Source organism: Podarcis bocagei (assembly GCF_964188305.1).
Source record: "Podarcis bocagei genome assembly, chromosome: 1".
Taxonomy (NCBI): domain Eukaryota; kingdom Metazoa; phylum Chordata; class Lepidosauria; order Squamata; family Lacertidae; genus Podarcis; species Podarcis bocagei.
Genome location: NC_138125.1, coordinates 11,577,073 through 11,597,701, shown reverse-complemented (window position 1 = coordinate 11,597,701; position 20,629 = coordinate 11,577,073). Strand labels below are relative to the sequence as shown.

Genomic DNA, 20,629 nt, shown 5'->3' with positions numbered 1-20,629 from the left:
ACAGGGGTGGGAGCAAAACTCTTGATTCCACAGGAACACACTGATTCAGAAGAGATTGTAAAACATGGTGCTCGGGGACTCTGTGTTCCTGCCAAGTCTGCTAGCCCCAGCTAAGGCCTCGCTGGAATTCTTCCTGCAAGTTAATTTGGCTGAGTCTTGTTGCTTCACCCTGGAATCATATCAGTAAAAGCTCATTCCTTGGCAATGTGCTCCCCGGCAGCCTTCGCTTTCCAGCTGGGAGTCTGCGCGTCTTTAAGGGTGCTCTCCTAAAGCTGCCGAGACAACTCTCCTCTCTCCGTTCCGGCAGTCTCGTGGGCTTTCTGAAAAAGCACAGGCCAGCAGGTCATGTCCAGCTAAACAGGAAGGCAAATCCCCACGGGGACTTCCGCGCTGAATAAACGCGGCTTTGGTTCTGAACGCCGAGCAAGAGCTTCCTGCCAACAACAAAACAGCCATGCAAGCTTTGGGGAGTGTAACCAATCTGAAATAAAGCTGCCGCTGTTTGTTTCTTTTGCTCTGCACCATCACAAAGCTTAAAGAAAGGATGCCCGAGCTGGTGCAGGAGAAATAAACTCGACTCAAAAAACGTGAGTCAAAGAAATGACCTGCCAAGGTTGACCTGTGCTTTGCATATAGTTAAAGCTATGGTTTTCCAAGTAGTGATGTATGGAAGTGAGAGCTGGACCATAAAGAAGGCTGATCGCCAAAGAATGGATGCTTTTGAATTATGGTGCTGGAGGAGACTCTTGAGAGTCCCATGGACTGCAAGAAGATCAAACCTCTCCATTCTGAAGGAAATCAGCCCTGAGTGCTCACTGGAAGGACAGATCCTGAAGCTGAGGCTCCAATACTTTGGCCACCTCATGAGAAGAGAAGACTCCCTGGAAAAGACCCTGATGTTGGGAAAGATGGAGGGCACAAGGAGAAGGGGACGACAGAGAACAAGATGGTTGGACAGTGTTCTCGAAGCTACCAGCATGAGTTTGACCAAACTGTGGGAGGCAGTGGAAGACAGGAGTGCCTGGTGTGCTCTGGTCCATGGGGTCACGAAGAGTCGGACATGACTAAACGACTAAACAACAACAACAACAGTGGTACCTCGAGTTACAGACGCTTCATGTTACAGACTCTGCTAACCAGGAAGTGGTTGCTCCAGATTAAGAACTTTGCTCCAGGATAAGAACAGAAATCGCGCAGCAGGAGGCCCCATTAGCAAAAGCATGCTTCAGGTTAAGAACAGACCTCTGGAACAAATTAAGTTCTTAATCCGAAGTACCACTGTATAAGAGTTTGGGGCTTTTTCCTGCCCTTCGAAGCCACATACTGGAAGAAAGCCAGTGAGAGTGAGTGATTCAAAGCGGGCAAGGCTCAAGTATGCCATCTCTTCTCCCCAGTACCAGCCCTTCTCTCCAGTCCTCTTTCCACCGCCATTAGTGTTATTAGCTGCCTGGGGGCAGTGAGGGATCAGCCTGACTTGCACCTGCACCTTTAGCAGCAGAAACCAGCATATTAAGTTTCTCACAACACAAGAGGACCACCTGGTAACGCCTACGGATCAAGCTGCAACAGAGGCCAGCTGAAGAGATTGGCTAGAGAACATAAGAAGGGGAACTCTCTAGAGCAGGCCTGAGCAGAAGGCAAATAGGTGGGTAGCTTGCTGCAAGACTCCCAGTTGTTTAAAACTCTTAAAACCCTAAATCAGGCTGCAGAAATGAACAAAGCTAAGCAGGAACAGGTTTTGGGGGAAAGAACTATGAGCTCAGGTCAAATCCCTTGGCTCAGAGGCACCCTGTTCCTTAATTTTAACTGTAAGCCATCTATGAGAAGGAAAACTCTGGTCCTGAACCTCCGCTGCCTTGTGGGACGTCTTCAGGAGTAAACCCTACACAAATCCAGAGTGAAGTGCCTAAGGCGATTGGATGGCGCCTTCCAGCGACTCCTGCAGCCAAGCTGGTGCCAAACGTCTTGCTCTGCTTTCCTTTGGACCACATCAACGAGTCTGAGAAGGGGTGGTGTCTTGTCATCTGGGCAGCCCAGGACCTCCAGACACATGGCCAGGCTTGTGCCCTGGGGAGGTTACTTGGTGCTGCTAACAAAGTGGTTTGACTCCACCTCCCGACACTCCATTGTCTCTTGAGAAAGACAGATGTCAACACATGCCCTTTGCACCTGGTCCTTGTTGGTATAACTTCAGGTTCTTGCAAACAAAACCTACAAAATGGATCCAGCAAGCCTGAAGCCTGAATGCCCCTGCTCTAGAGCAACTGGTAAGACTGGCAAGCTTTGGTTTGGGAGCTGTCTTATTGCCTTCTGAACAAAATTCTGTTGCGGTGCTTTTAACAGACACTGAATCTGTAGCAAGCAGAAGGAGATTGTCTTTGTCTCCATAGCATGAAAAGCCTTGTTTGCTGAGTTCTGCGTAGAAAATATCTGCTAAACTCGCAAGAGCAGGCCACGCTGGTTTTTCTTCCCGGAGATGGCAACCTTAATGGGAGTGGAAGCAGTGCTGGGAAATAGGGGCTGCTGTGTTTTCATGGGCTTTGTAAGGTGGCGGTCACCGCAAGGGATTTGGCCCAAGGATTTAAAATAAATTTTAAAACAGTACTCGCCCCTCCCCGTGACCTTCTTCATACTGTGACATTCGTCCCACTTCTTTGCGTGTTGAGATGTTCCAGAGGCACAGAGCTTGCTCAAGTTTCATTTCCTTTGGAAGCAGTTGCCAGAACTTCTGTCATGTAATATTTGCCCTTCTTTACAAACGTACGCATTGAGCAGAGATGGAGGAAAGTCCGCTGCTCGCACATCAGATCTCCAGGTGAAATAGCCAGCAACCTACCGTATTTTTCGCTCCATAGGGTGCACTTGACCATAGGGCGCACCTAGTTTTCAGAGGGGGAAATCAAGGAAAAAAATATGATTCCCCCCCCCCCACAGCTCTGGGAGCAGCAGACAGGCTGTGCGCAGCCTGTGCACTTCTCCCAGACCTTCTCCCTGCTTTTGCGGGAGGTGGGGGAATTCCCCCGTGGCTCCTGGGGGCTTTTCGACCAGTAGGGAGAAGGGACTGACACAGCCAGTCAGTCCCTTGTCCCTCCTCGGGGAAAAGCCCCCAAGAGCGGCGCGCTCTTTAAAGGGTGTGCAGCTCCTGCAGGCTTTTCTACGAGGTGGGGGAATTCCCCCACCTCATAGAAAAGCCAGCAGAAGCCGCGCACCCTTTATAGAGTGTGTGGCTTTTGTGTGCTTTTGCGGGAGGTGGGGGAATTCCCCCACCTCCTGCAAAAGCCCACAGGAGCCGTGCACTCTTTAAGGAGCGCACGACTTCTGCTGGCTTTTCTACGAGGTGGGAGAAGGGACTGACACGGCCAGTCAGTCCCTTCTCCCTCCTCGAGGAAAAGCCTCAAAGACCAGGTCGGGGAGCAGCGCAAAGGCGGCACACCGCCTTCCCACTGCCCCCCGAGCTTACCCTGAACCCAAGGAGCCTGCATTCGCTCCATAGGACGCACACACATTTCCCCTTAATTTTTGGAGGGGAAAAAGTGTGTCCTATAGGGTGAAAAATAAGGTAAATGCTAAGACTCAGGTATCTCTCTCCAAAATTACTCAAATGCCAGCGGCAGCTAGGGATCATCCTTTGCTAGGAGCGTGGGAATAAAGGCATGCCCCCCCCTTCCAAGTATTTCCTAGCTATTCAGAAGAGTAAGAGTGCCTAAAAATTACTTACCAGAGATGCAAATTGCCAGATTTGTGCAGTCTACCAACACACCATTGCCAAGCCCAAAACTCTCTGGCAAGGCATTGTGATAAGGCCGCCGACAGTGGTAGCCCTAATCACAGAAATCTGATAGCAAATATTGTAATGAGTTTTGTTTAGTTGCAACAGCTATTTGCCTGCTACCAGATCCTGAACACATTCACCCAGAGGCTATGACTGCTGATTTTAGTGACTTCTAAGGAAAAATGATGAGAATTTTAGCCTGTGATCCTAACTGATGTTATTTTGGAATTTGTCCCACTAAGTTCATTGGGACCTTACGGCACCAATAATTTTTTGCTTAAGACTGTACCCTTGCACAGATTTCCTGAGTGCAGGTTTACCTGGAAGTTATGCAACCTTACTTGAAAACAAGCCAAGCCTTCAACTGAGTTAGACCACTGGCTCATCCACACTACAGAATCGTAGAATTGTAGGAAGGGACCATGAGGGTCACCTTGTCCAATCCCCTGCAATGCAGAAAACCTCTGCCCAACCTGAACCCACAACTCTACCCACGACTGAGCTATCAGCATGTCCTACTTTAAGGTAAAGGTAAAGGTACCCCTGACAGTTAAGTCCAGTCGCGGACGACTCTGGGGTTGCAGCACTCATCTTGCTGTATAGGCCAAGGGAGCTGGTGTTTGTCCACAGACAGCTTCTAGGTCTTGTGGCCAGCATGACTAAGCCACTTCTGGCAAAAACCAGAGCAGCACACGGAAACACTGTTTACCTTCCCGCTGGAGCGATACCTATTTATCTAATTGCACTTTGATGTGCTTTCGAACTGCTAGTTTGGCAGGAGCTGTCCTACTTTAATTGGCAGCTATTCTCCAGGATTTCACAAGAGCCCTTCCCATGCCAGGAATTGAACCGGTGACATTTTGCATGCAAAGCAGGTGCTCTCCAGATGAGCTACAACCCTTCCCCACTGAACTCTCTGGGATTTGCTTCCTGGTGAAAACGCTAAGAATCAGGCGGCACGTCCCCCTTCAGTTTCCATAAAGGACTCTCAAAGGGCATTGGGTTTTGACAACCCACTCAGAATCCCAAGTTCCTACTTCTTCTGTTTTATTCCCTAGACATCTGCTGCGAAGAGCAGGTGGCGTTACAGAAAAGCATTTCCTGGGCGCAGCCATTTCCTTACTTCCCGCAAGCCATGTGATGCTGATCAGACATTCCCAGCCCGAGGATGAGGATGCAGTACAGCTCGGCCAGGTGCTTTTTGGTCACTGCTAGCTTGATTTGGTTCTCCCTTATCTCTTTCCTTTCCAGGGCACTGGGCTTCCTGTTTAACAAAGAAGCAAGTCATTAAAAAAAGCATTGCACAGAGCACTCTCCCACTCATGGTTAGACGATCAAGAACACTATGTCTGCACCAGGGAATTCTGACCCAAATAAAAGAAAGCAACAGAAAGATTAGAACATTAAATCATAGGGCTGGAGTGGCACGCCCTGGGATTGCCTAGCAAGACTCTGGTCAGGCAAGCAAGATCCACTATACCTGGACTATCATTAGTAGATTAGGTGATACAAAAGAACAGTAGGGCAATTGCAAATAAGGAGCAGGAAGGACCAATATGTTGTGTGCTAGAATGTCTCCAGGTAGGTCAGGTGTGGCTAGCCTGTGTTCCTCCAGAGGTTGTTGGCCTCCAATACCCATCAGACTCGGCCAGCAGACCCAATAGCCAGGGATGATGGGAATCATGGAGCAAGCTTTGTTTTCTCCTGCTCTGGTGGTAGGACTTGAATCAGTGGCTTCAAGTTACAAGGAAGGAGATTCCGACTAAACATCAGGAAGAACTTTCTGATGCCAGTGGGACGGTCTATCTCAGGAGGTTGTGGGCTCTTCTTCATTTGAGGTTTTAAAGCAGAGGTTGGATGACCACCTGTCATGGATGATTTAGCCGAGATTCCTGCATGGCAGGGGGCTGGGCTAGATGACCCTTGAGGTCCCTTCCAATTCATGATTCTATGAATGGAATCAGTTAGAGCCCATGATTCTATGAATGGAATCAGTTAGAGAACTGGGCCAAAACAAACAAGATGAATTTTAACAGGGAGAAATGTAAAGTATTGCACTTGGGCAAAAAAAATGAGAGGCACAAATACAAGATGGGGGACACCTGGCTTGAGAGCAGTACATGAGAAAAGGATCTAGGAGTCTTGGTTGACCACAAACTTGACATGAGCCAACAGTGTGACGCGGCAGCTAAAAAAGCCAATGCAATTCTGGGCTGCATCAATAGGAGTATGGCATCTAGATCAAGGGAAGTAATAGTGCCACTGTATTCTGCTCTGGTCAGACCTCACCTGGAGTACTGTGTCCAGTTCTGGGCACCACAGTTCAAGAAGGACACTGACAAAGTGGAACGTGTCCAGAGGAGGGCAACCAAAATGGTCAAAGGCCTGGAAACGATGCCTTATGAGGAACGGCTAAGGGAGCTGGGCATGTTTAGCCTGGAGAAGAGGAGGTTAAGGGGTGATATGATAGCCATGTTCAAATATATAAAAGGATGTCACATAGAGGAGGGAGAAAGGTTGTTTTCTGCTGCTCCAGAGAAGCGGACACGGAGCAATGGATCCAAACTACAAGAAAGAAGATTCCACCTAAACATTAGGAAGAACTTCCTGACAGTAAGAGCTGTTCGACAGTGGAATTTGCTGCCAAGGAGTGTGGTGGAGTCTCCTACTTTGGAGGTCTTTAAGCAGAGGCTTGACAACCATATGTCAGGAGTGCTCTGGTGGTGTTTCCTGCTTGGCAGGGGGTTGGACTTGATGGCCCTTGTGGTCTCTTCCAACTCTATGATTCTATGATTCTATGAATGTGATCCAACAACATCTTGGATGGCCACACCTTATTGGCCTCCCTCAAGGCTGGGGATCCTCTGTGGCCATCCAGATGTTGTTGAACCACATTCATAGAACCATGTCCCAACACCTAAGGAAGCGTTGGTGGTGATCTAATCTAATTGATCTAGTTTAAGATCTTACCTGGGTTAACACAAAACAAAACAGGTAGGTGTTGGGGCATAAGGCAGCTGCCAATTCAAACAAAAGTTGGTTTGACTCATTTGTTTGACCTGTACTCTGTAAGCTGTCTTTGCAAGGTATTTATATTTTGAAAGGCAACCTAAAAGTCTGTTACAAGGGGGGACAGTGGGGACGACAGCATTATGGCTGCGTTCAATGCAGGAAATAGCTTTCGGCTGATGTGGACTCACCTGAAACCCCCAGGTAAGCAAGAGGGTTGGTGCTCCTTGCCAACACGCAAGGGGCAACAGAGCAGAGATACCCAGGCCAAGACACTAGTGAAAGTAAGTTTGGGTGCATTTGTGGAGAAAGAAGGGAGAGTTCTGTCCACTTTTTTTCTTCTTTTTTTCTTTAAGAAGAAGAGTTTGCATTTGATATTTTGCTTTATCACTACCCGAAGGAGTCTCAAAGCGGCTAACATTCTCCTTTCCCTTCCTCCTCCACAACAAACACTCTGTGAGGTGAGTGAGGCTGAGAGACTTCAGAGAAGTGTGACTGGCCCAAGGTCACCCAGCAGCTGCATGTGGAGGAGCGGAGACGCGAACCCAGTTCACCAGATAACGAGTCTACCACTCTTAACCACTACACCACACTGGCTCTCAGTTCTGTCCACTTTTCAATGGTTCGTGCAACACCCACCACCTCAGCTTCGGCTGGTCTTAGGCCACAACCAGCGATGCAGAACTGACCTCAAACGCAGCCATGAAGGAGAACAGGAGAGGTGGGGCTGACCTGAAAATGCTGAGATGCACTGACTCAAGTCTCCTTGTGGAGGAAGAAAGTCAGAAATGAACGAGGAAAGAAGGATGGAACCAGTCAGAGGAGACTGAAGAACACTGGGCTCAAATAGCTCCTGGGACGTGACAAGTGTCCTGCAGAATCACAGGAAATGGTCTTGGACTCCCAACTTCAGACTATTCATCCATTAGTCACCTGAGCACTGGCAACTCTCCAAGGTCTTCGGCTTGAGGCCTCGTGGCTTGTGATCTTTCTAACCAGCACAAATCGGGTCTTGAAGCAAAGCACACCCACACTGAATGTATAGAGCAATAGCCCTTTCTAAACAAGACGGGACTCCGCTTAAGACACACATCCAAGCAATTTTACTCACCCCATGAAAGATTTGGGTTTCATCTCCAAGGCTAATTTTTCCAGATAAAAATTCAGATAGTACAGCAGAGCCATGAGAAAATCATCTAGCTGCTGGCACCTAGAGCAGAATTTAAGAACAGAGCAAAACACCACGTCGCCCATGTAAACTTCTTCAGAAGGGAGCAGTTTTCTTTTGCTGAATGCAGCCCACTGGGCAATGGCACCTGGGTACCCTTCACGATAGGGACACGGGTGGCGCTGTGGGTTAAACCACAGAGCCTAGGACTTGCTGATCAGAAGGTTGGAGGTTCGAATCCCCGCAACGGGGTGAGCTTCCCGTTGCTCGGTCCCTGCTCCTGCCAACCTAGCAGTTCGAAAGCATGTCAAAGTGCAAGTAGATAAATAGGTACCGCTCTGGCGGGAAGGTAAACGGCGTTTCCGTGCGCTACTCTGGTTCGCCAGAAGTGGCTTGGTCATGCTGGCCACATGACCCGGAAGCTGTACGCCAGCTCCCTCGGCCAATAAAGCGAGATGAGCGCCGCAACCCCAGAGTCGGCCACGACTGGACCTAATGGTCAGGGGTCCCTTTACCTTTACCCTTCATGATACCCAACGTTCATGCCCAACGTGGGGCTCGAACCCTTGACCCTGAGATTAAAGGTCTCCTGCTCTACCAAATGAGCTATCCCAGCAGCCTATTATGTGTGAAGACCCAGAGGGTCACTTAACCATAATGGGATTTTAGAATAAGGGATAATTAATTGGCCCTCCCAATCATCGTCATTCCCACTTAAGAAGAAGAAGAAGAGTTTGGATTTGATACCCCGCCTTTCACTCCCCTTCAGGAGTCTCAAAGCAGCTAACATTCTCCTTTCCCTTCCTCCCCCACAACAAACACTCTGTGAGGTGAGTGGGGCTGAGAGACTTCAGAGAAGTGTGACTGGCCCAAGGTCACCCAGCAGCTGCATGTGGAGGAGCGGAGATGCGAACCCGGTTCACCTGATTACGAGTCCACTGCTCTTAACCACTACACCACACTGGCTCTCTCTTAACCCACAAAGCTTACTGCGTGATCTTGGGATGGCTATTCTCTCTTAGCCTAGCCTACCCTACCTCGCAGGGTTTTTGTGAAGAGGTGGGAATAATAAGAGGTGGGAATAATGCATGTGGTCTGAGGTCCTTGGAGGAAGGTGGGGGTGAGTGGGATGCAAACAATTCCAAGCAGGCAAAAACATTAAGCTAGTCAAAGGTGTGGTCTGGGGAGAGGAGAATCATAAAACCTTAGAACTGTACAGCTGGAAGGGTCCCTGAGGGTCATCTAGGCCAACCCCCTGCAGTGCAGGAATATGAAGCTGCCCCATATGCAGATTGAACCTGCAACCTTGACATTATCAGCACCATACTCTAACCAACTGAGAAGTAGCCTGGCAAGTGTTCCAAGGGCTGCACAGAAAGCCGTGGAGGGCCACATTTAGCCCCCAGGCCTGATGTTCCCCAGCCCTGCTTTGCCATGCTAAAAGCAGCACATATATTAACCCAGATCCCTTATTAATCTCCTGTTGCAGGTGAAGTGCAATCCCTTGCCCCAGGTCTGCTCATATGATTGACTAAGTTTTCTGCAACTGGCCCATTTCATACTTCAAATGGAAGTGTAGCGAGAAGCAGCCACAAGGGTACTTGTCTGAGGATGTGATGGTTGTGATTTCTGACATTTCCCCTCTCACGGAACTGTATATATGCCAAATATATCTTTCAGAATTCAGGTCTTGATGACACAGGATTTGGCAACCTCTCCGCTAACATCTGACTTGGTTTTTACAAGGTGCCGTAAAATACCGTATTTTTCGCCCTATAGGACGCACTTTTTCCCCTCCAAAAATGAAGGGGAAATGTGTGTGCGTCCTATGGGGCGAATGCAGGCTTTCGCTGAAGCCTGCAGAGCGAGAGGGGTCGGTGCGCACCGACCCCTCTCGCTCTCCAGGCTTCAGGAGAGCCCCACCGCCAGACCCACAAGCTCGGGGGACAGCGGGGAGGCGCAGCGCGCCTTTCCCGCTGTCCCCCGACTTGGTTGGAAGGCTGGCGGGGGGAGAAGCCTGCTCCTCCCCGTCGCCAGCCCCGCAAACTGGGGGACAGCGGGAGGCGCAGCGCGCCTTTCCCGCTGTCCCCCGACTTGGTTAGAAGGCTGGCGGAGGACTTCCGCCTCCTCCAGCCCCACAAGCTCCCAGAGCCATGCCAAAGCTGCACGCAGCTTTGGCATCCTCTGGGTTCTGTTCTGGGGGCCCCACGCCTGGGGGAGGGGGAAATAAATTTTTTTCCCTTAATTCCCCCCCCAAAAAAATCTAGGTGCGTCCTATGGGCCGGTGCGTCCTATAGGGCGAAAAATACGGTATATTTTTCTTTTTTTAAAAAAATGAAGTGAAAGCATCCCACTGTGAAATGCAAATACCAAATGGCATACCTCATAACTAAAGAGAAAGAATGCATGCGAAAGGAATCGTCTTCGTGGGCCAGAAACAGGGCAGCGTCTGAAAACATTCAAAATGAAAATTGTAAAAATCTGTAGCACTGCCTTCTCGTCCATCCCTGCAAAGTGTCTGCAAACTATCTCAGAGAAGGTTTTTACATAAATTGAGTTCTGTTTGCCTATATTTTTAGACTAAAATTCCTCCACAGAGCTCAGGGTGGTCCACCCATTTTATTCCCCCCTCTAGCCCTGTTAACTAAGCTGTGAAGAAATTAAGTACTGTCCCCAAATCACCCAGTGAGCTTTACGCTAGGGAGGATTTGAACCCAAGTCTCTCCGGTCCTTGTCGAACTTATGGAAAATCACATTCGCTGAACTCGCTTCCAGTTCTGATTTGTTTCGATCGTTAGGGCTCTGGCTTGGCCATGTCAGCAGAATGGAAGATAGCAGGATCCCTAAGGAAGTGCTCTAAGGGGAGCTATGCAAGGGGTTGGGGAATAATAATAATAATTTATTATTTATACCCCGCCCATCTGGCTGAGTTTCCCCAGCCACTCTGGGCAGCTCCCAATCGAGTGTTAAAAACAGTACAGCATTAAATATTAAAAACTTCCCTAAACAAATCACATGGAATCCTAAAACACGCTTACTAAGAACAAATCACATGGAATTCACTTATCTCCAAGTAGACATGTTTAGGACTGCCCTATAAGGGATTGGTGTAACTTGAGACGGGAGTAAGGAAAACAGCCCATTAAATTTGGGTTGGTTTTATTTGCTCTGCTTTGTTTCACCTTAAGCATGCCTCCTTCCAGGGAGCGCAGAAGTGGGTGCGGTTTGGGTGTAGGGCTCTGTCAGTGATCCCAGGGATTGTACCTGGAAAACTCTGCCACTGAGCTATGCACCAGGAGATGTGTGGGATGATGGATGCACGTCACTATTGTGGCAGGCTTGGAGTTTATCAAAGCTGCATCAGGCATGACCCAAGAGGAATAAGCAAGTCGCCCAGGTCTAGTTTTCATGGAGGCGGTAAAAATGCGTCTGGGTGGTTCACCTTTAGACTGCAGGTGAGACTCACTTGACTGAAAGCTCCTCTGTACAAAAGCAGTCCCTGAATATAGAAATCTACCAAGTCAGGGAAAGGGGCCAAATTAATACTAGGGCTTTTTTTTGCACTTAATGCACATGTTTGTAAAAATACAAATTACATCTATTTTGGTTCTTAATGGCTGTAGGCACATCATGCCTTTGAAGCACATCCAAAGCACACAGACACAACCTTCAAATAATTCTGGGCACAGTAGTGTGTTAAGGGTTGCTGGGAAATGTATCAACAGTGCCTATAATCCTTTGAAGGGGAAATGTGCTTAAAAACACACACACAGAGTACTAGTCTAGCCTTCTCCTCATCATCTATTTTTCTACATGGAGTGTGGAGGGTTTTTTTCTTCTTTTTTGTATGGAGAAACATTAAATCATGTTTGCTCCCACCTGCAGTTTGCCCTGAAGTTCTATTACCCAGACACAGGGTTTTCCATCTCCGTAAGAACACGGCTTCTTCCAGCACATTTTGACAACTTGTCTAAGGTGGATTGATCTATGCGTGGACAGCCTTTCCTGTCCAGAAAGATTTCCAGAATCCCAGTCCAAATGTAAGGTCTTGCAACGTTTTTCGAAGCTGACTCAACTTTTCAAAGGAAAAATGCAAGGCAGTCCTCCTAGGGCCATACCATTAAAATGCTAGAGGAAAACAATGTGCTTAGAAATTACTGTTACAACTGATTTAGCGATTTATGCCACACCTTATTTATAAAGAAACGTAAGGGGGGTTACATGCCAGGCATAGGAAGCTGAAAGGCCACACAACAGAGAGGAGGATAGGCAGGGAGTTTCTGATGAGAGGGAAAATACATGCCCACTTCCATCCCCCTCTCCCTGCATTCTGAATAGTCTGCTCTGGGCAGGCGTATACCTGCAGCACATGAGAATGACTTTAGGCGCGGGGACTTCCGGTCGGTGCCAGCGCTTAATGGCGGTCCTACCTCCGAGCTCCGGAGAAGGACTGCTTCGCAAGTTCGGGTCTTACCCGCTACGGCGAGCGGGGGACCCCTAAAATCCCAGGCGCTGAAGCCTGAGAACAAGGAGACTCGGTGGGCACCTTCGCGCCCCCCGGTACCGTGAAAGAGCCTTTTTAAAGGCTACGGATCGACATCGGGAGAGAGCGCGGTGCTGAGAGTCGCTACCCAGCCTGCGAAGTGAAGCCGCGTCGCCATAAGCGGAGAGCGCCGATTCCTTCCTGAAAAGAAAATCTGGACTGAATTCCCGTGAGTAAGAGCTGGAAAACAATCGGGACCCTTTAAATTTCAGAAATTGGGCTAAAAACGGGGAGATTTAAACAAAGGAAGTCTGCCTCCCCCCGACTGCATGAAAGTGAAAGCAACGGAACTCTAAACTTGCATCCGTTTAGACCTGCTCTTTGATCATATAAACCGGACATTTAGACCCTTGATCTCCCCTCTAGCAAGCAGGGCAGAGGGGAGGTGAATTCGACTAATAACTGCATGATTTATTTGGAGGAAAAAACCTCTGCTATCTCATCTATTTGAAAGCTTGAAACGGTCTGCCTTTTCAGTACACTGAGCTGACTTTTCCCTGTGAAGTGACACCTTGATACAAAGTTTCCACAGTGCCTGACTTTTGTACATTATAAGAAGAAACAGTATAAACAGTATACTGGGTAACTGTGGCAATTGGAAGTTATAAGACTTTAGCAATATTGACTTTGACTGGGTTAATCTCCTTTTTTTTCTACATCTTGGACTGTCTCCTTTGTTCTTGTTCTTGTATTTGGAAACTTCCTTCTATGGCCATTTTGATTTGCTCCCTCTAGAGGATAAAGTAAAGTCCGGCACGGCCTAAGACAGTGGAATTTTCCAAGGGAGAATAAATCCCGTGGGAATTGACCTTGACATGAGTGGACCACAAGAAGAGATAGCTACAAGAGCTAAGACCAAGCAACAACAACAACAACAACAGTTGCAGCTGCAACAAGCAAAGAAAAGAGGCTCAATCTCAGGCGCAACAGCCGGATTAGCTGGAACAACAGGACAAGACAAAGGAGCAGCCGTTTCTATGGAAGCTGTGACAGAAGCTCTGCTTAAGATAAACCAGACTCTGGAGTCTCTGACAAAACAGACTTCAGAGAACACACAAAAATTAACAGAAATATCAACAAGATTAAACCAGAATACAGAATCTATAAACAAACTGGTCGAGGAAAACGCCACCACGCGTCAAATTGCCGAAGAGGCCAAAGCCACTGCTGGAGAGACGCAGGAGAAATTAGAGCCACTTGCCAAGAAGGTCTATGAGCATGATGCAACTTTGGCCTTGTGGGAGTTACAGAGGAAAGAGAGAAACTTAAAATTAAGACTGATTCCGGAGAATGAAAGAGACAACCTTGTGGAATATTTGACACGGGAGTTTGCGGATTGCTGGGACCTTGAGGAAGACGAATTCAAAATTACAACTGCCTTTAGACTGGGTAAAAAGCAAGATAGAAAGACACCGAGAGATTGTCTGATCACACTCAGATCTAAGGAGGAAAGAGATAAAATTTTAGGACTACACTTTGAAAAGGCCTTGCAAATTGGAAATTCAGCTGTACAGATCTTTAAAGACATACCAAAATACATTTTGGATTTAAGAAACTTCTACAAGGATTTGGTTCTTTTGTTAAAGAAAAATTCTATCCGCTTCAGGTGGGAGTTCCCACAAGGACTGTCATTCGACTATAAGGCAAAGAAAGTGAAAATAAAGACAATTCAAGATAAAGACAAATTTTTGGCAAGACACCAGGAGGACCTACAGAAGGGGACTGTGGACGTACTTGCAGAACAGAGGAGAGCACTGGATATCCTGAATCTCTCGTTTGGACAAAAACCACCACCATCAGAAGAAGAGCAACAACTTGGAGCTGTTGGAGGAGCCTTAAGAAAATAACAAGATGGCTTTGCAATTCCTTAGTTGGAATTGTAATGGACTGAATGGGCCTTTGAAGAGAAGACAAGTATTTCATATTTTGAACAGAGAACAACTGGACTTGATATGTTTACAAGAAACTCACATAACCAGAGCCCACAGGAGATTACTCACAAATAAAAGGCTAGGACAAGAATTTATTTCATCAGACAAAGTTAAGAAGAGAGGAGTGGTAATATATGTGAAGGAGAAATGGACTCCAAAAATGATATTCAAAGATGAACAAGGGAGATATCTGGCTGTGGAGATACAAGTACAAGGAGAAAAATTTTTAGTTGTAGGAATTTATGCACCAAATGAAGGCAAATCTGACTTCTTTAAGAGACTTCATGAAACTTTGACGGACTATCTGGATTACAATATGATAATCATGGGAGACATGAATGGCGTGGTCTCCACTAATATGGACAAGGCACAAAGACTAACAGTCACTAAAGAAGGGAGACTCCCTAAGACTTTTTTCGAAATGACAGAAAACATGGACTTGATAGACATTTGGAGAACAAGGAACCCTCTGGAGAGAGAGGGAACCTTTTTCTCCCAAGCAATGATGACCTGGACCAGAATTGACCAAATCTGGGTTACTAGTGGACTGGCTCCAAAGATTAAGAAAGTGGAAATCTGCCCAAAAACTTGCTCCGACCATAACGCCGTGAAGATGGAGATGAAACTCACAATAACTGGTCAATTTAGATGGAGAATGAATGACACCCTCTTTCGAGATAAGGAGATTCTCACGAAGGCCCAAAAGACCCTAAAAGACTATTTTGAAATAAATTTGAGGACCGACGTGGAGAAAAGAGTGATCTGGGACGCAAGTAAAGCGGTTATGAGAGGATTTTTGATTCAACAAAATTCAATAAAGAGGAAAAAACAAAATGAGAAAAAAGAGAAGATCTTGGAAATGATAAAGGAAGGAGAGAGGAAATTAAGAACAAAACCAAAGTCTCAGGACATTTTAAGAGAGATCAAGTTATATCAAACTCAATATATGGAATTGATGAACCAAGAGATTGAATGGAAGATAAAGCAAATGAAGCAAAAGACTTTTGAATCAGCAAATAAATGTGGTAAACTTTTGGCATGGCAATTGAAGAAAAGGCAGAAACTAAATACAGTTACAAGCCTAGAGGTGGATGGAAAGAACATATCTAAACCCAATGAAATTAGAAATTGCTTTTTAAGTTATTTCAAAAAACTTTACACCCAAGGCCCGCAAAATGAAGAAGATATAGACAAATTCCTTGGAAGATATGGATTACAAAACATCTCTCAGCAAAGTAGGATGGACTTGAACCAGAGAATCTCAGAACAAGAGATAGAGGCTGCCATTCAGAATATGCAACTGGGCAAATCTCCAGGACCAGATGGACTGACTTCTAGATACTACAAATCGCTGAAGGAATGGCTGATTCAACCACTAAGAGAAGTTTGTAATGAGATTCTTGAGGGAAAAAGGGCACCTGAATCGTGGAAAGAGGCATATATTTCACTCATACCAAAGTCAGAGACTGAAAAGACCCAACTCAAGAACTACCGCCCAATATCACTCCTTAATGTGGATTACAAAATTTTTGCAGACATTTTGGCAAAAAGATTTAAAAGAGTTTTGATGGAGAAGATTCATAAAGACCAAGCAGGCTTTCTCCCTAAAAGACACCTAGCAGACAATGTAAGGAATGTAATAGACATCTTGGAAAAGCTGGAGGTGAATATAAACACTAAAGCAGTATTGATCTTTGTGGATGCGGAGAAAGCCTTTGATAACATCTCTTGGAGTTTTATGAGGAAGAATCTTCATGGGATGGGGGTAGGCCAGGGTTTTGAGAATGGTATGGCTGCAATATATTCTGAACAAAAAGCTAAACTGATTGTAAATAATGTTGTGACTGAGGAACTTAAGATAGAAAAAGGAACACGACAGGGGTGCCCAATTTCCCCATTACTTTTCATTTCGGTTCTGGAGGTGTTGCTGAATATGATAAGAAATGACCAGCAGGTCAAAGGTGTGCAGGTCGGAGCTAAACATTATAAGTTAAGAGCGTATGCAGATGACCTAGTATTGACTTTGCAAGAGCCAAACACTAGTACGAAAAGGGTCTTAGAAATAATACAACAATTTGGCCAGGTAGCTGGATTTAAGTTGAATAAGCAAAAAACTAAAGTTTTAGGGAAAAACCTAACAGATATGGAAAAGGAGAAATTTCAGGAGGAAACAGGTTTGACAGTGGTCAAGAAGGTCAAATACCTAGGGGTTTATTTAACACCTAAGAATGTCAATTTGTATAAGGACAATTATGAAAAATGTTGGTCAGACATTAAAAAAGATTTAGAAATATGGTCAAATCTGAAACTGTCAATGTTAGGCCGAATTGCAGTAATTAAAATGAATGTATTGCCTAGAATGTTATTTTTGTTTCAGACCTTGCAGATTCTTGACAAGATGGAATGTTTTAAGAGGTGGCACAAAGACATTTCGAAATTTGTCTGGCAGGGCAAAAAGCCCCGAATTAAATTCAAAATACTGACTGACGCTAAAGAAAGAGGGGGTTTTGCCCTGCCGGACCTAAAATTGTACTATGAGGCAGCAGCTTTTTGCTGGCTGAAAGAATGGATGCTCCTCGAGAACACGGACATCTTGGATCTGGAAGGTTTCAATAATGCTTTTGGTTGGCATGCATATCTTTGGTATGACAAAGTTAACAGTACTTTTAAAAATCACATTGTTAGAAAAGCATTATTTAATGTTTGGATAAGATACAAAGACCTATTGGAAAATAAAACCCCTAGATGGGTGTCACCAGTGGAGGCTAAAGCAGTGAAGAAACTCAATATGGAGGTCGGATGGCCGAAGTATTGGGAAATCTTAGAACAGGATGGAGACAAGTTTAAACTACAAAGTCAGGAGAAATTGAAGCACAAAGTAGAAAATTGGTTTCAATATTGCCAAATAATGGAATTTTTTAAACAGGATAGGAAAATCGGTTTCCAGGTGGAGAAATCAAAACTAGAGACCGAATTGCTAGAACCCAATACTAAGAATTTATCTAGAATGTATAACTTGCTGCTGAAATGGAACACACAGGATGAAACAGTTAAATCTGCTATGATTAAGTGGGCGCAGGATGTTGGACACAACATTATGTCAGATGACTGGGAATGGTTATGGAACACCGGTATCAAATTTACGGCATGTAATGCCTTAAAGGAAAACATTATGAAAATGGTTTACAGGTGGTACATGACCCCAGTCAAACTGGCAAAAATCTACCATTTGCCCGATAATAAATGTTGGAAGTGTAAAGAGACTGAAGGTACTTTCTATCACCTTTGGTGGACATGCCCGAAGATAAAGGCCTTCTGGGAAATGATCTATAATGAAATGAAAAAGGTACTTAAATGTACATTTCCTAAAAAACCAGAGGCCTTTCTCTTGGGCATTGTCGGCCAATTGGTGACAAAGAAAGATAGAAATTTCTTTATGTATGCCACAACAGCAGCAAGAATACTCATCGCAAAGTATTGGAAGACACAAGATTTACCTACTCTGGAAGAATGGCAGATGAAAGTGATGGACTATATGACATTGGCTGAGATGACAGGCAGAATCCGTGACCAACGCAAAGAGACGGTGGAAGAAGAATGGAAAAAATTTAAAAGCTATCTTAAGGACTACTATAAACTGAATGAATGTTAAAATGTTGTGGTTGCCAGAAGCAATAGGGTACAGGGATACAAGGTTAGACAATAAAAGAGGACTAAGATGACAGAGATTAGAAAGTAACAATTGGGAGTTGCTAGTTCAAATATGGACATTGGGATGCAGAGAGGGGGGGTATGGGGAAGTCCAAGAAAAGAGGTTTATGAAAATATCTTTGAAACTATTTTGTATGTTTGTCATTTTTTGTGTTTGTTTGTTTTTCTTAAAAATGTTGTAAAACCAATAAAAATTTATTAAAAAAAAAAAAAAGAGAATGACTTTAGGTGCACTGCTTACCTGCTCTGCACTTTCCCAAGCATTGACCAGCTTTAGTCAAACAAAAGTGCGCTGAAATAGTGCCTTTGTAATACTTGCTTTGTTCGCAAATATACAAAAGCAGCTACGTATGCCTTCAGGCGAAGCCAGAGTAGTGTAGTGTTTGAAGGGTCAAGAGTAAAAGCCGAGAGACCCAGAACCAAATTGTTCAGCCATGAAAGACACTGGGTAACCAGTCAATCTCTCTCTCAGCCTCACCTACCCTGCAAGGCTGTCGTTGTGCTACGCTACCTTGAGCTTCTGGAAGCAAGGTGGGACATGCATGTTTTAATTAGGGTTGCCACCATGTTTCAAACAGTGAAAATCTGGACAGAAGAGTTGTTGAGCATTTTTGGGGCAGAGTTGTTGAGCTTTATTCGCCAGAAACGACACTGCCGAAATAGATTGCCATATGTTCGGATTTTCCTGGGCATTTTCGCGATTTCCACCCCAGACGTATGGTAACCCTAGTTAATAAATGTCCCCTCCAGCTCAGTCCCCCATTGTTTCCAATCTGGCAAAATTCAGTGCTCTTTGTCTGAGTTTCCTGAGATTCAGGCTTACTGCACCTTCTCTGCCCTTCCCATACGCTCCGATTCACATCACATCCCAATGGCAGGAGAGACAGAGAAACAGAGAGATTTCCAGATGACCAAGTGAAACACTGCCACTCACCACTCCATTAAGAAACATTTGTCAAACCCTCAGCCACACCTAACGTGTGTTGGGCAAAAACCATAATGAAGCCTATTTGTGCAATCTGAGATAGCAAAATGTTGTAACCAATGCTATGAAGATGCCATTATGAAAGAAGAGACTGGCACCATGATGCGATATAGAAAAGGAGGCTGTCTTTCTGCCTTCCCCTGCTCCATATGGACTGGAAATCTTGCATGACTCAAGTTATTTCCATGGCTGGAGCCTTTCTGCAAAACACCCACTCCCTGTTTGGTCTGTAGCGCATAGGACTGCCGCTGCTGATTCTGTGCAAGACTGTTAAGGTGGACGGTGCTCTTGGCTCCCACAGCTGGGACAAAGAAGCTATTTATTTGATTTTTATGATTCTTAGGTATGCTGGACACAAGCCATTTAGCCAAGTAAACAAGTGCTGTTGACTCGGGATAACACTGAAATCAGCAACCCTTGGAACAATCTCAAGGATGCCGGAGAAGATCAATAAGCTGCAACTAACTTGGCAATTCAGCACCCACACTTACACTTAACGTCTTCTAGAGAAATCAGTTCCTTTTGCAATCGCTTCAACGGCCGGGGCATCTTATCTTCTTGGATACTTCTCCGTACGGCAAAGATATCTCGGAAAAAAACAGGATCCGGTCTGCAGATAAAATGGAGGGTGGGTAGGACGGACTTGCATTTCATTTAATTGGACACATGCCAAGGCAACTCTGGAGCTAAACTCTGGGATGTTCTCTTTCCAGGTAACCTTGATTACGTTGAAAACAAAGCCAGAATTCAGCTTTCCATGGGCACATGAAGCTTCCTAACTGGTCTCTCGAGCCTTTAATATCCACAAAGGGGCGGCACTTAGGACATCCACAACACGCATTTAAAGCACTGTCATACCACTTTAACAGCCATAGCTCCCTCCCCCAAGAATCCTGGGAACTGTAGTTTGAGGGTGTTGGGAACTGTAGTTCCAAGAGGAGATTCCTAGCAACTACAGTTCCCAGAATTCTTTGGGGGAAACCAGGACTGATTGAAGTAGCATCAGAGGGCTTTGAATGTATGGTGTGGATGTGACCTGGAGGGGAAACTCTTTGCAAGACGCAGTGATGAAAATGGCCCAGTTTGTGCAGCCGTCTTCCCATCCTACCGATGCAGATGGCCTGTGGACCCATTCTTTCTCATATTTGAGGGTGTGGATCCTCAAATGATCAATTGTAGTTAAGGCATTATGGGATGAAGGGGAAGAAGGGGGGAGGGTAGATACATCAGATGTATGTATGGTGTACACATCAGCAAAAAAGCAGGCCTGCGATGTTGTGTTGCTATTGTTCCCATTTTACAGACAGGGAAGCAGTGGCGTAGCGTGGGGGGTGCAGGGGGGCCGGCCGCACCGGGCGCAACATCTGGGGGTTAGGGTTAGGGTGTGCAAATCCACGGGTTAGGGGGCACAAATCCATGGATTAGGGGGCGCAAATTACTTGCCTTGCCCCGGGTGCTGACAACCCACGCTACGCCACTGCAGGGAAGTGACTGCAAACAAGCAGCTTGC

The 20,629-nt window shown here is 45.9% G+C and overlaps 1 protein-coding gene across 1 annotated transcript in view; it reads right to left on the bottom strand.

Moving 5' to 3' along the window:
* PPP1R36 (protein phosphatase 1 regulatory subunit 36) overlaps positions 1-20,629 on the bottom strand; it is a gene marked incomplete at its 5' end in the record, with an annotated part of 81,662 nt that overhangs the window by 9,068 nt on the left and 51,965 nt on the right. Inside the window, 4 exons of the mRNA XM_081204346.1 lie at positions 4,896-5,036; positions 7,893-7,991; positions 10,332-10,398; positions 19,611-19,729. Of these exons, the coding sequence (XP_081060472.1) occupies positions 4,896-5,036; positions 7,893-7,991; positions 10,332-10,398; positions 19,611-19,729 (426 nt within the window). The remainder of the gene's footprint in view (positions 1-4,895; positions 5,037-7,892; positions 7,992-10,331; positions 10,399-19,610; positions 19,730-20,629) is intronic.